This window comes from Spea bombifrons, chromosome 5, assembly GCF_027358695.1.
Source record: "Spea bombifrons isolate aSpeBom1 chromosome 5, aSpeBom1.2.pri, whole genome shotgun sequence".
Classification (NCBI taxonomy): domain Eukaryota; kingdom Metazoa; phylum Chordata; class Amphibia; order Anura; family Pelobatidae; genus Spea; species Spea bombifrons.
In genome coordinates, this window is record NC_071091.1 from 17216962 (window position 1) to 17231478 (window position 14517).

At 40.0% G+C, this 14517-nt stretch overlaps 1 protein-coding gene across 1 annotated transcript; it reads right to left on the bottom strand.

The window, feature by feature from the left end:
- Nucleotides 1–34: 34 nt before the first annotated feature.
- On the bottom strand, nucleotides 35–13592 carry LOC128498122 (serum paraoxonase/arylesterase 2-like). The gene is made up of 9 exons (XM_053468426.1): nucleotides 13440–13592; nucleotides 11600–11670; nucleotides 9647–9702; nucleotides 9245–9413; nucleotides 3870–3996; nucleotides 2991–3191; nucleotides 2501–2582; nucleotides 1543–1671; nucleotides 35–886 (listed from the first exon to the last, which is right to left on the bottom strand). Exons 1-9 carry the CDS (start codon nucleotides 13511–13513, stop codon nucleotides 725–727), a joined length of 1071 nt encoding a protein of 356 aa, XP_053324401.1. The 5' UTR covers nucleotides 13514–13592; the 3' UTR covers nucleotides 35–724.
- Nucleotides 13593–14517: the final 925 nt, after the last annotated feature.

Genomic DNA, 14517 nt, shown 5'->3' on the forward strand with positions numbered 1-14517 from the left:
AGATAAAAAAATGAGAATGAATATTGTGACAATGAACCTTGGCAAAACAATTAATTATACTTTTGCATGATTCTGATAATCATTCGCAATCAGAAAAATTGCTACTGCAATTTGGCGCCCACCATCAATAGACCATGGCTGTCAAACCAGTTGCTAGAGAAGTTGGCCTAGGCAGTCATACATGATAATTGGTTAGCTGTCTAGACACATTTTCTCATCCACGTATCTCATGCCAAGTGGTTGGAATTCCAAAGTCTAAATTTCCTAAAATTAGCCATCATACAGCTACTGACAAACATAATTCAGTATGTCAGTAAGGTGTACAACATGCTTTAACCAGAGACGTCACGTGTAATATCAATATAATCTGCAAAACAACTAAGGATTGTATTGTTCAATTATAACATTTAAATCTATACAGGCATAAAGAATCTTTTTTACGAAGGATTTTTTTATTATTTTAAACCAAATTTGTTTGGTTGCCTTATTGTGTACCAAATACAATATGTTTATTTAGTATACAGAACTATAAAGTACACGATTAGAAGACAGCATACTCCAGCCATCATATGCACTTTAGTGAATTTCACAGCTGAGAGCTCCCTTTAAATGTATGTGGTGCCACCCTTGCAAATGCAAGAATCCCTAATATGCATTTCCAGGGGTTCAGGTGAGTTTCTGATGTCTCTGGGACGCTTTCAAAGGTTTCACACAATGTGTGTGATTACTCCAGGTTACAGTACAATCCTTTGTGAAATATCGTGCCTACAAAAAGCCTCCCGTCGTAGAATGCAGCACAAGAAGAGCCTTGGATCAAAGAACCATTGTTGACATACACTTGGGTCACTATAGGATGGTCAGAATGTATGTTCTGCACGCGGACAACCTAAAAAAAAAAATAACATTTTGGAGAGTGAAGGTTCTTTAAAAGTAATTTATTCAAGTGTTCCTAACAAAGTTATTACTCTACCTTAAGAGCCATGAATTTTTATTTGACTTCTTTCTTTCCATAGAAATATAAGTACAACCCAGCGTGCCCCCCAGTGCCTATGCATGGACAGATGTCCATAAATGTTGCCAGAAGGAGGAAAGAAAGCAGATATAGAGAAAGCATACAGAAGGGGATCAGTGTAGGGATCAACCAATCTCAAAACCACCATGTGAGTGCCACATGGATATTTTATTATTAGCATTCATTCCTTACTCCAGATTATCCGAGGTTTATTTTTATTGTATAAAAAAAACCAGGACCACCTCCTGTTTTTACAGTGTGCTGTACATTTCCTATTATAAACTAATAACTCAATGTTTCCTTTTTTACAGTTTATGAAGCTAGAGATGGTGGTAGTGCAGTCAGACACTGTTGAACTGGCTCTTCACCTGGAGCGGCATTAAGGGCATTAATCCCCACTAATCAACCTCACGTGAGAATTATTCCTGCAATGATTCATTTAGTTTTTCATAAACCTCTAAGATCACAAAAGTTCATGTGACTTTTTCTATGTTGAAAAGAAAATGTTTCACGAAAATTTAAACACTAACCTCTGATCCAGGGGGATCTTCAGAACTGTACAAGAAGAGTTTCTTTCCATTTGGATGTGCCCCTGTCCAAATGTCTCCTGTGTTTGGGTCAACAAACAGATTGTCCACAAGTGTATCTAACTGCAAAACCTAAAATAAAAAGGGATATGTGTTAAATAAAACATCATCATCTCCTCTGAAACAAGTGATAGTTATTTTAGTATTTTGTGTATGGTTTAATATGTCTCCTGATATCTAAGTAAACCATTTTGAGGCAACATTCAGTAATTCTCTTCACCGTACCCATGATAACAAGTCAAGGTATCTTGAGAATGGGTACATAACTGTTTCATAGAATATCTCCCAACAGTCCCAGTTTTCTGATTTTCAGGAACTTTTCCAATGTCCCTGGTCATATTTGACAACTTTTGCTCCAGGTATCCAGGCACAGAAAGGGGAGCCTAAAGTAGATGAAAGTTACGTGGTGCTGCATGACCCTGCAGCATTGAGCCTGGAGCTCCATGAGGGTGAAAGGGTAGATTCTCAGAGTCGCACAGTCTGGAACTGACTCCTTGTTCTACACTGTACTGATCATATATAAGACTCCCAATTGGTGCTGCCAGTATGTTGTGGTTGATATCCCTGATCAAATCCACTGGTGACTCAATTAAGTGTATTTTTAAATAATGACAAGTCAATGTTCCCACGAGGACCGATATCAGAGTCATTAGGTTAACACATTCGGTGAGTCACTACATAGAATCTTCGTGATGGGCTATTAAAGGGATAATAATTAAAGAGTCTCAGGGTCAGCTCATTAGGAAAGGTCCCAGGCATGGTTATTTAGCATAGTGAATAATGTTGTCTCTTACTAATAAACTCATACTACCTAAATAATAATAATAATAAATAGTAGCATCACAATTAACTATGAATTATCAAGAACAATTGAAATTCAGCAGTAATGTAAGCCTCTCACCTTCACTGGGGAGAGCAACCAGTTTGCCTGTTTTTCAAAGACATTAATCGCACGACCAAGAAAATCGGCTACATAAATATACCTTTAGGAAAACAGAAATGTCATAATCAGATATTTGGACTACAATAGGATGATCTACACAGTGATAATTACCAGCATGTGCGGAGGTCGAAGGATAACAGTTTATGAAGAGACCACGAGCAGGAGGGAGCAGGAAGCAGTGATTTAGCAGGGTCCCCGATGTGTGGGGCTGGGAACCCTGCTTATCCCTGCCCAAGGCCATCTCCAAAGGTGCCTTCTATGGCTCCAAGATTCTGATTCTTGTTTTATGTCCGGACAAATATTCCACCAAAAAACCCTGGCCTTATAGCTGTTCCTGCTTACTCACTGTTTGTGGCATTAGCACCATTTTAACCCTGAAAATATGTTTGCTTTCAAAAGCTGCCATTCTGTCAACATCTTGTCATAAGTGTTTATAGCTATACGTTACTTTTTATCGGTTGACATGGTAATTCCATTTGCCATATACAATCCAGAAGCTACTTCTTTTACTTCACTCGGGCTGTAGTAAACCACATTTGACCAAGATAATCCCAGAAACCATTCCACTAGTCTCATGGTGAAATCAGTAAAGTAATGATCATTGGTGGCATAAAAGTTTTCGGGTCCCACGGCTACAATGTCATTAACACTGCAAGGAAGAGAAGATTTAACGTAGGTCAGGATTACGCAACTGCAATATTTCATAAGGCAGATTGATTAACCATTTTAGTAACAGGCTCCACGATGTATGACCTAGGTCCAAACCATAGGACCAAATGCTTGCCTCAGGAAATACCTCATAATTACATCACAGAGGACTCCCAGCATCTTACAATCACAGGGGTGAAAAAACAAATAAAAAATAGCAAAATACTTAAAACTGTCCACTTAAACTGAAAAATGTCCTGGCATTGAAATGAGTTACATTTCCACTATACTTAAGACATCTGAACCCTTTGGCACATCATCTTCAAAAGAGATAATGATTTATTAGAGAGAACAAATAATAATTTGCTTATACCTGATAGATTCCATTAATCTGAGCTGAATATTTATATATGGTTTGTCAACATGCTTTATCTGTACTGTTGGTGTATTTATTAATCCCAGATCCTGGGCTGTCACTCAAGAGCCACTTTAGAGCCATATTATAAGAAACATTGAATATTCAGTGAAACTTGAATCATAATGAAAGAGGGACATCACACATCTAAAACTCCACATTGTATTTATCAAAGCTTTCCATGGAAAATAAAAATGTATACAGCTGTAAAATAGTACAAAATGTTTGTGCAGGTAGGCTATCACTGCATATGATTGTTATTACCTTTGTAGCAGCTCATGTTTTATTGTTTTCAGGTGTATAAGAACATTTTCCTCCTCGTCAAATTTAAAAATCTCAACGGTGGATTTAGAATTTGGGTGATTGACCACGAAGAGGTAGACTGTGTCATCTAATGAGACATAACACAGAACAAAATCACAACATAGAAAATACTACATTTTTACGATGAAAGATACAATTAGAAGGCATTTACGCTTTGTGCCGATGTATCACACAAAGTTTCATGAATGGACAAAATGTCCATCTACAGGTACTCTATGGTAGCCTTAGAGTTCTTCCCAGTTTTACATTCAAGTTGACATTTACAAGGACTGAAGTCCTTCCCACAAATTGGGTTCATCAGCTGTAGCTACCGTATTGGCTCGAATATAGGCCGCACTTTTTTCTCCCACTTTAAGTCTTTAAAGTGGGGGAGTGGCCTATATTCGGGGTCTAGCGCCCCCATGCCCGGGACATGCAGTCCCGGGCGCCGGGCAGGCAGCAGGGTTAGGATACAGATCCCCGCAGCGGACCTGCATCCTACTCTCTGATGTGCTCAGACAGCCTCCCCTGCCGGCACTTTCCACGGGGGGGGTGCCGGCACGGGAGGTTGTCTAAGCGCATCGTGCGGACGGTCACCGGCTGCGGCGATGCGGGTAAACAGCCTCCGCTGTCGGCACGTCTGCACGATGTGCTTTAACAATCTCCCCCGTGGGAATTCCCGGCAAGGGAGATTTTTAAAGCACATCGTGCAGATGTCCCGGCAGCGGAGGTTGTTTACCCGCATCGCTGCAGCCGGTGACCGTCCGCACGATGCGTTTTACCTCTGCCCCCAAGACTTACCAGAGCAGACTCCCGGGTGTCTTGCGGGGGGGACATCTACGCAATACACGTATACAACTTCCGGTGCTGGCACATCCGCTGAGTGTCGGCACCGGAAGTTGTATATGCGTATTGCGTAGATGTCCCCCGCCGGCCCCGCAAGACACCCGGGAGACTGCTCTGGTAAATCGGGGGGGGCAGAGTGGCAGCATATCTCAGGGGGGGAGGAGGACAGTGGCAGCATATCTCGGGGGGGAGGAGGACAGTGGCAGCATATCTCGGGGGGGGACAGTGGCAGCATATCTCGGGGGGGAGGAGGAGGACAGTGGCAGCATATCTCGGGGGGAGGAGGAGGACAGTGGCAGCATATCTCGGGGAAAGGAGGAGGACAGTGGCAGCATATTTCGGGGGAGGGCAGTGGCAGCATATCTCGGGGGGGGACAGTGGCAGCATATCTCGGGGGGGGACAGTGGCAGCATATCTCGGGGGGGAGGAGGAGGACAGTGGCAGCAAGAAAAAAACTTTTTCTTTAAAAAAGCACCAAACTTTTAGGGTGCGGCCTATATACGGGGGCGGCCTATATCCGAGCCAATACGGTATATGCTGGGTTTCCATTATTTCAATGCCTCTTTGAACATGTTTACAAATACATAAACTGGAGTCAAAAGAGATGGGCAAGAAATGCTGTGTATGATGAACAGGAGACAAGCCAGAAAGCAAATCTAAGCTTTCTGAACAGAGCCTGTGTCAGTCCCAGTTACTTGATATGGAAGATCCAGATAAATGCAAGGACCCAAAGACAGTGGAGTGCTCCCTATGGTACCAGTAGCGCTGATGTATGTACATAATGTAGGGCTTTTTTAGTATTTCTATTTTGCTGGTGAGACCCTCTTCTCCTGGTGAAGTTAAAAAGTTTATTATATTTCGTCTGCAAATTCCAACATTTAGGATTGTGAGGGTGATTTTTCTAAATTAAAGTCAACCCCTTGTTTTGCTGGTAGACATTTGTGTGGGGCTTTAATTCACATAAATCACATGAATGACAAAGCAGTCTGGAAAATACATTTTTTTAGTTGTTGTAGCTTAGCCCATCCAGACGTGGGTGTCCGTGTGGCAGAGCCTGTCTTGGTCTGTGTGTTTGGGTGTCGGTGTGGCAGAGCCTGTCCTGGTGTGTGTGTTTGGGTGTCGGTGTGGCAGAGCCTGTTCTGGTGTGTGTGTTTGGGTGTCGGTGTGGCAGAGCCTGTCCTGGTGTGTATTTGGCCATCTGTTCTCTGGTACTTTATTTTCTGTAGGAATAAATTGAACTGTTTAATTTTTACTTATTCAGAGATAAAACACCCTGCTGAATTTGTAGTCACTTCAGAGAACAACATTCTTGGCCCAGAAATCAGTGAGAGGAAAAGTAAAGGTTTTGTGTTATTTACTCTATTTCAATCTGCATATTTTATTAAAAAGGATTAGGGGCAGTACATGTCTCGTGTATTATAACTTTTTTTTTAGTGGACTGAGGAACTTCCAGTCCCTTTACATAAGATTCTATCCTATATTATCTGCCAAGCACTGATGTCATCAATGAGTTAAGATTCTGTCTGTAATTTGAACTCCCTGATTTTAGTAGAAATTATGAAACTAAAATGCTGGCGAGCTTTTTTCAGCAAGAAGGGCTGGCTCAGTATAATGTATTGCTGAATCAGTTAGGAAAGAATTAGGAAATCAGGATTAACTCAGACCTTCTTTGCAGTAAAGGATCATGCAGGAGGTTCATTGGGAGCTTCATTGTTAAAGGGCACTTTATCTCAGCTTCCAAATTCTCTCTCGCTATTTGTTACTGCTTGTGAGGGGAATCAAAACACAGATCAACATGCTGCCTTGATAAAAAAAAAAAAAAAAAAACCTCAGAGACTAAATCCTTTATTAAGATATTTTGGCAGCTTTCTAATATTGTAGACTCTACTCTGATACTAAATATAACCTTTAATTCTTTAGTTAGGGGATATTGAAAATGAGCATGTCGTCTCATATAACTCCTCCCCCAGCTGCCTCTAAAGAAAGTAGGAAGCATTCATCAGTACATTTCTTTCACATTCTCAGTAGAGCTCCCATTCTACTCATTGAAATTAATGCGTTGCAGTGGGCAGTAATTTTCCTGAGCAATTTTTCAGGAGGTTGAGAAACATTTCCCTTAGTTATTTTTTTTTTTAGAAAACACATGGTGGGATGTTTTCCTAGCAGTAAAGACACAGATTTTTTTTTAAATATTTTAACTGTTCAGCAAATATCATTACTCATAGCTACACCTTTTTAAGGAAAATATTCACTAACCTAGGAGTTTTCAGGTTAACATTTCAAATACAAGATATCACTGTATATTGTGAAGGGCCAACCCCAGTGAGCTTCTCCCACGACAAGGCCTGAGCTTGTCATACAAAATGTATATGTAATGTGGGGGTGTTTTCTAGTGAAGTGAAACATATACAAAGAATTTTGGAAGTATGGCTGCATTGCTTTGTGTAACGTAATTTAGATTATCCGAGCATAAAGCATACTGAAACAGTTCAGTTTTTCCATTCCAATGTCTGAAGACTCAATGTGGACCTCTTATCTACATACCAGGGTTTTATTGAAAATCCTGTCCATTTTACTGCATCACTTATTTAGAATGGAATTGTCATCTCAAAACAGGTCCACTACACAGGTTATGCAAGAAAAGTGCTAGCACATGTATAACGCAAAAGATAGGCTTAAAGTCCAGAGATCTACCAGTTGCGTGGTCTAAATTCATGGCTCCCAAGTGGGCAGAGCCTACCCCAAATCCTATCTGTAATGTTACATAATGTTTTGTACAGGAATAACATTCATTTTCTGCAAAGATGTTAAGGATGCATTCAGGGGCGGGCTGGGCCGGGGGGCAGAGGGGCAATTGCCCCCCAGGCTGCCCTAAATCCGGGCCGGTGGGCCGGACGGACGACCGGCAGACTAGCATTCAATCCGGCCGCAAAGTTAAAAACTAAGCAGGATTGAATGCGGCCGTCATGCGTACCTGGCGGGGGGGAGGGGGCGGTCCTCCCCGGCTGCCGCTCATCTGAGAGGTGCCACCATGCCGGCACGCCTTCAGAAACGATGTGCGCGGAAACTGTGGCTGTGCGCCGGGACTTGATGTCAAATCCCGGCGCACAACACTGAAGCCACGCCCACCGTGCTCAGTGCACCGGAAGGACAGGAAGAAGAAGAAGAAGTAGTAGAAGAAGAAGAAGAAGAGGAGGAGGAGGAAAAGTGAGAGTGAAAGAAGAAAAGGTAGGACAAGATTTAGGACGAGTGGATTAGTAAGTGTGTGAGAGTGATGGGTGTTATGCTGAATGTAAGTGTGTGAGAGTGATGGGTCTTATGCTGAATGTAAATGTGTGAAAGTGATGGGTGTTATGCTGAATGTAAGTGTGTGAGAGTGATGGGTGTTATGCTGAATGTAAGTGTGTGAGAGTGATGGGTGTTTTGCTGAATGTTTGTGAATGAGGGTTTCAGATAGCATGGATGTGTAAGTGTTGGGGGATAGCTTGGCATAGGGAGTTCGTAATCACATTCCTTTCATGCCCAGATTCCAGCATGTAGTGGCTGGCTAGGCATGATAGGAGTGTGATTGCAAACAGCAATCACACTCATATCATGCTAAGTCAGCCAGCACATGCTAGAACCTGGGCATGATAGGATCGTGATTGTTGTTATATATATGTGTATATATATATGTGTATATATATATATATATATATATATATATATATATATATATATATATGTTAATATTGTTATTGATTTTTTTGTCTAATTTTGGTGTTACTTTTAATAAAGTATTTTAAAGTTTTTTTTTTTTTTTTTTTTTCAGTTTTGGCCAAGTGAATGCTGAATTTTCAGTTTCAGTCCAGAATTTTCATTTCGGTGCATCCCTACTATATACTATGCCAGTCACTAAAGTGGTAAGCCTACACCACATCAATGTTTGGCTTAGTATATAGTGATAGGGGTTGTAGTGCAGTATTGTCAGTGTCTGGCTCAATGTATAGGCACACATTGACGGTGGTACCGCATAATCCCTCAGTATATAATGATAACAATTTTGCTGTACCCCTGTCAATGTTTGCCTAACCATAGAAACTATGCAGTTTTAAAGTGTGTATGTGTGTGTGGGGGGGGCACATACAGGATCTGCCACAGGTGCCAAATACTCTAGGTACGCCCCTGCATCATGCGGCTGTCAGACCCAACGGCCATGCCTCAGCTCCTCTTCCCACGTCTTAAAAGGGGTGTGATGAAGAGCTGAGGCATGCGGTGCGTGCACACCGGCCACTCGCAGCCGCTTTGATGGTGCAATGGGCCAGTTGACTAGACTTGCCCCCCAGGCCTTAGGCTGCCAGCCCTCCCCTGGATGCATTTAGCCCACCAGCAACCATTTGTGTAGCAACACTTGTAACATTAGATCTACCATCATGTCCGTGGCTATGATTTCAAGACTAAACACCTTGGTCTGTCTAGTTTAAAATACTGGTTCACAAATGGTCACCTACCTTTCTCATCAATATAAGTGCTGATACCAAGAGGATTAAATGAGGAAATATCAAACCCTCTACTGAATCGCAATGAAGTTGGTCGTACATTTTCTTCATTCAGGTCCAACAGAAATATTTCTCCAGGTTTTTCAGGAGCAAAGCTAATCAAACCAGGATATTTGAAACCCTAATAACAAACAAATTAGCTTAAAAAATATGGATGCAACCTTATTATATATAAATAAATATACATGGTGGAAACAGTATATTAATGCAAAGTGTTAACTTGTAAAAATATGTTCACGGCTGCGTGAAAGTATTTTTATTTGTAATAAAGTTTATCACGAGTCATGAGTAAAGTTATTTTTTTTAAGAATATAAAATCTGTTTCTCAAGAACTCACAGGAAATTAATACTTACAGAGCTAAGAAATGCAACTCCATTGGGGAGAATGTCAATATCTTCTGACCCGGCCTCTGTAAAGAGTTTCCGTATGAGTTTACAATAGCCAACATCATAAAAAAGTGCAGCTCCATGTGTAGCTCCATTGGCCAAAAAGTAATTTGGTGGATGATGGCTTTAAAGTGCCAGGGCCACTTAGTTATTCTTAAAATGGCTGTTTTGCATATTATAACGTTTTTAGGTGACAGCATATTAGCCAGTTTAGCACAATTTACACTCTCATGTCTTCTCATATTGCCATAGAATGTCTCAGTCTTAACACCCAGCCAGTTAACATTATATTAAAAAGTAGGACTAGAAAATTAGCACAATACTTAAAAACTAAATTTTTTGTGAGACTAATAAAACATTTCTTTGGTGGAATTACACCTTTAAAGATACCCAGTGTCTGCCAATTAAAACATAAAGATTTCGCAATTATTCATTTAGTAGCCTTTGTACTCTATACAAATTAAACAGAACCTTGAAGCACAACATATTGGATGATTGCTTATCTCAAATCAGAGTTGTGCCCTTAGATAACTGAAGGTCAAAGAATTGAGTTAATTTCAAAACCTTCTGAACGGATTGGCCAGTAGTTTTGTGGTAGCAGTTGACAAAAGGCATATAATAACTGCGTAACAATGGAGCAGGGCTACCAAACAATAATCCATAAACCCACAAAAGCTTCTGTATGGCTTCCTATATGCCTAAAACTTTTGGGGATTCACTATAGTGCATTTTAGTTTTCATATGGTCTGCCCCTCAGTCATATGAAACAGGTGCTAGCTGCAAAACATAAAAATAAAATGGGACTGCATGATATACCAGCAGCATTGAAACTTCTAATCTGGTTGGTTATTTATTTGCTATCTAAATTTTTTGGGTTTTTTTGTTCTTACCTAAAAACCTATATACTATATATATATATATATATATATATATATATATATATATATATATATATGACCCCAATGTATTCCCTCCTCATGTGTACATGTGTAGATGGTGATTCAAATCTTCTTTTTCTGGACCTTCAATCCTCATGTGGGGATATGCAGCCTCCCTCCACTTCAAAAAAGGTAAAACATAAGTGCCACACATAGGTGTCCCCAAATTTATTCCAGGCGTGAGGCATCACCAGGATAAGGCAGAGCATGGATGGGTCTAATTTACCACCACCAATTCTAATGGGGCAAGGCATTACCAGAATGATATGGAGTGTTAGCACTAAAAATAAAAAATGTCATGCGCGTCCTGGATAGCACTTAGTGCTCTTACACCCTGGAGGACCAAACCAGGGAACTTCAATCATAACCCAGGCTTTTAGGCCGAAAGACCAAGTCTGTCATTGTCTCACAGATATTACACTTGATCTTACCAAAAAGTTGAGAAGTGAAGGCCTATAGGATAAGTGCAAGTAGCAACACAAATTAAATCACAAATTGTTTTGCTTTTGCAAGATGGATATGATTGTTTTTCCTCCCATGTTTTTTAGGATATGCATTTACTACTACTGTTCTGTGATTACAACAAATTGTCAGCTGGTTCTCCCTTTTGCTATGTGTAGAAACAGTCATGCATTTTATTTACATTACTATACTGTGCAGAGTATTTCTATGCTATACAGCTCTGTTTGGTCCGCCATTTTTACCTGCTCAGTAAACTGCTGTTAGGGGGGAACTGATGGTGATTGCACCCCCTTTATGCCTCTCTATGAACCTGTAGTGAATCCTGTATGGTTTTATGAGACAACCAGGTTAACTTGCAACACTGCAAGAAGACAGGTGACCGGTTTTAGTGACAGACTTTACATGAGATACTTTGAGAAAACAAAATTGATGCATTATTCACAGTAGTAAGGTAAACAATCACAGCAAATAATATGACTGTATCGTATATTATAATCGCAATAAACTTTCAGGCACATACCAATTCCTTTTAACAGCTTACAATTGGGAAGGTCTTTGGGTAACACCTCCCGTGAAAAGTTTGTTCGATGGCTGTCAATACAAATAAAAAATGTGTTAACCTACAAAGTCCATCATTCTACACAGAAATATTATTCAAAAGTGGAAAACATTCAATGCAGTTGCCAATCTTCCCAGAAGTGGAAGTCCCAGCAAATTCACCCCAAGGTCGTCAGGCCTCAGTTAGCATGTTAAATGTTAAAGTTCACGTTCAAGTTAGAAAAAGACTGAACAAGTGTGGTTTACTTGGAAGGGTTGACAGCAGAAAGTATCTTCTCTCTAAAAAGAACATGGCATCATGGCTTACGTTTATAACTGAACAAATCACAAGAATTCTAGAACAATGTCCTTCGGACAGACAAGACCAAAGTGGGAATGTTTGGCCATAACGCACAGCGCCCAATTGGTAAAAACCAAACACAGCATATTAGAACAAACACCTCATACCAACTGTCAAGCACGTTGGTAGAGGGGTGATGATTTGCTAAAAAGTGGGCCAAAATTCCCACGCGATTACTTCAAGTTATTGCTGCTAAAGAAGGTTCTACAAGCTATTGAATCATAAGGTGTACTTAGTTATTCACACATGGATTTAGTTTTGTTGAATAGATCATGATAAGGTGTAATTTGTCATGTGTTGTAGTTCATCTGAAATTGTATCATCCTAATTTTTAGACCTGCTATGGAACCTATTTTGTAAAATCATAGAATTCAAAGAGGGTCTCCTTTCTTTTTTCACATGACTGTATATATATAGCGGGAATAATAAATAATAGTTCACAGTGCTGGTGAAAAAAGTTAACCCTTAGACTTAATAACTGGTCAAACCTCATTTGGCAGCAAAATCCACAAAGCGCTTCCAGTAGACCTACATAATGTCCAGAAATAATTTTAGATGATTCTTCCTTACAGATCTGCTTGCGCTGAACCATATTCCTAGGATGTCTGATGTGAATGATGTGAATGGCTCTTTTGAGTTCATTCCACAGCACCTCTAATGGCTTAAGGTCTGGGCTCTGATTGGGCCACTCCAAAAATCAGATTTTCTTTTTTAAATCATTCTGTAGTAGATTTACTTTGAGGATGGCAAACTCAAAATGTGTGAGTGTCTTATGTCAAAGTAGCTCTAAAACACACCTCCAACCCTGTTTCATTGATTGAACTCCAGATTTGCTAACTCCTGACTCCAGTTAGCTTTTGTTAAAGTAATTAGCTTAGGGGTTCACAGACTTTTTCCAACCCAACTTGTGAATGTTTGAATTATGTATTTAATATGGACAAGAACAATACAATCATCAAACACCTTATGTGTGCAGTCAGTGCCAAAACACAGGAGAGATGCCAATTCACACAGGGTGTAAACAACCCTGCCTAATACCCCACACAGTCCGTAACCCATCTGTCTCTGCAGACAGAAGAAAAGCAGTCCTATACTGTCCTAAACAACAATAATGAGTTCAACTTCACATCCCGTTTCTGCCATACAAATAAACATAAATGCACCTCAAGCATTTAAAGAATCTACTTTGCTTCAGCACTTATCAGGTTTCATTAACCAATTCATTTCTCAACCGTACCTTACCACCAGACACCCCCTAGCCACAGTGAAAAAGTTATTTGACTATCCTTAGATCACACAGTGATCACAAGTATCACACTACATGTTACAGAACCCCCTTTTCTCCTGTGTGCAGGGTAGATAAACGCCCCACCACATCAGAAAGTTATTGTATACTTTAAAAGTCTTAAAAGTTTTTAAAGTGTCACACTTTATCAGGCTTTGCATTTAAAGAGTCACTTACCCCAGATTCACTATCCTTTCTGCTACAAAGGCTAAAATAATCCCAACTAGGGTTATTTTGAGCAGTTTTCCCATGTTTGTAGTGTAAGGATGCTTTCCTGCCTGCTCCAGTCTTTGCTGCAAAGTCAGCAGTGACAACTTATGGGGAACTGGTTACTCTGCGCAGAACTAGATAAAGCCTTTACCTTGCCCTTTGTACACAGTATACAATTTGTAGCCATTGAACAAGAATTACTTGGGGATAAATGTAGATAATAAACAGTGTTAAATGTCAGACAGGAGCAGCAAGGGCCAATAAGACGTTGTCATTTATGAAAAGGGAGCTACTAAGTTAATAAGAGGAATGGAACTCCTTAGTTAATAATACATTGAAATTGTTTACTTAGCAAAAAAAGGAGTCTTAGAGGAGATATGATTTCATTATACAAATACATACAGGGTTAATATCAGCTGACCTCTAATGATCTATTGATTAATATGACTGTACAAAAAACACGACATTCATTCATGAGAAATTTCCACTTAAAGCAGTCAATTTATACAATAAAGATGTGGAATTCACTAGCCACAGACATTGTGCTATCAAATTCGATGCTTTGAAATATGGGCTCAAATTTTTTTAGCAAAAAATAGATTTCATTGGCTATAAGGACTAGATTAGTTATAGCTATTTGATTGCCTTTTGGCGTCTAGAAGGAATTAGTCCCCTTTTTTGAAGAACAATTGAAAATTGTTTAAAAATTGTTTGTTTTTTTTAGTTACATTTATATCAATAGATCCCAAATTCACACAAAAAGTATCAGTAACGCCTAACCTCATAGCCATGCCTCTAATCATACTCCTTCAAATTGTTCCCCTTCCAAAATATCCCCTAGGGCTCCATACGCCTTCTTGTATGCAAGAAAGAAAGCCTGATGGTGAAAACCTCAGCACCCTAGCCGCCTGTATAAAAGGACTTGAGCTGTTTTGCAAGAAAAAATATTTTATGGCAGTTAATACTACATTTACTTGTAGCCATTGACAGGGAGCGCCTCAGTTTTTACGGGAAGGGTAACAACTGGCCTAGAGCTGGGCTTAGT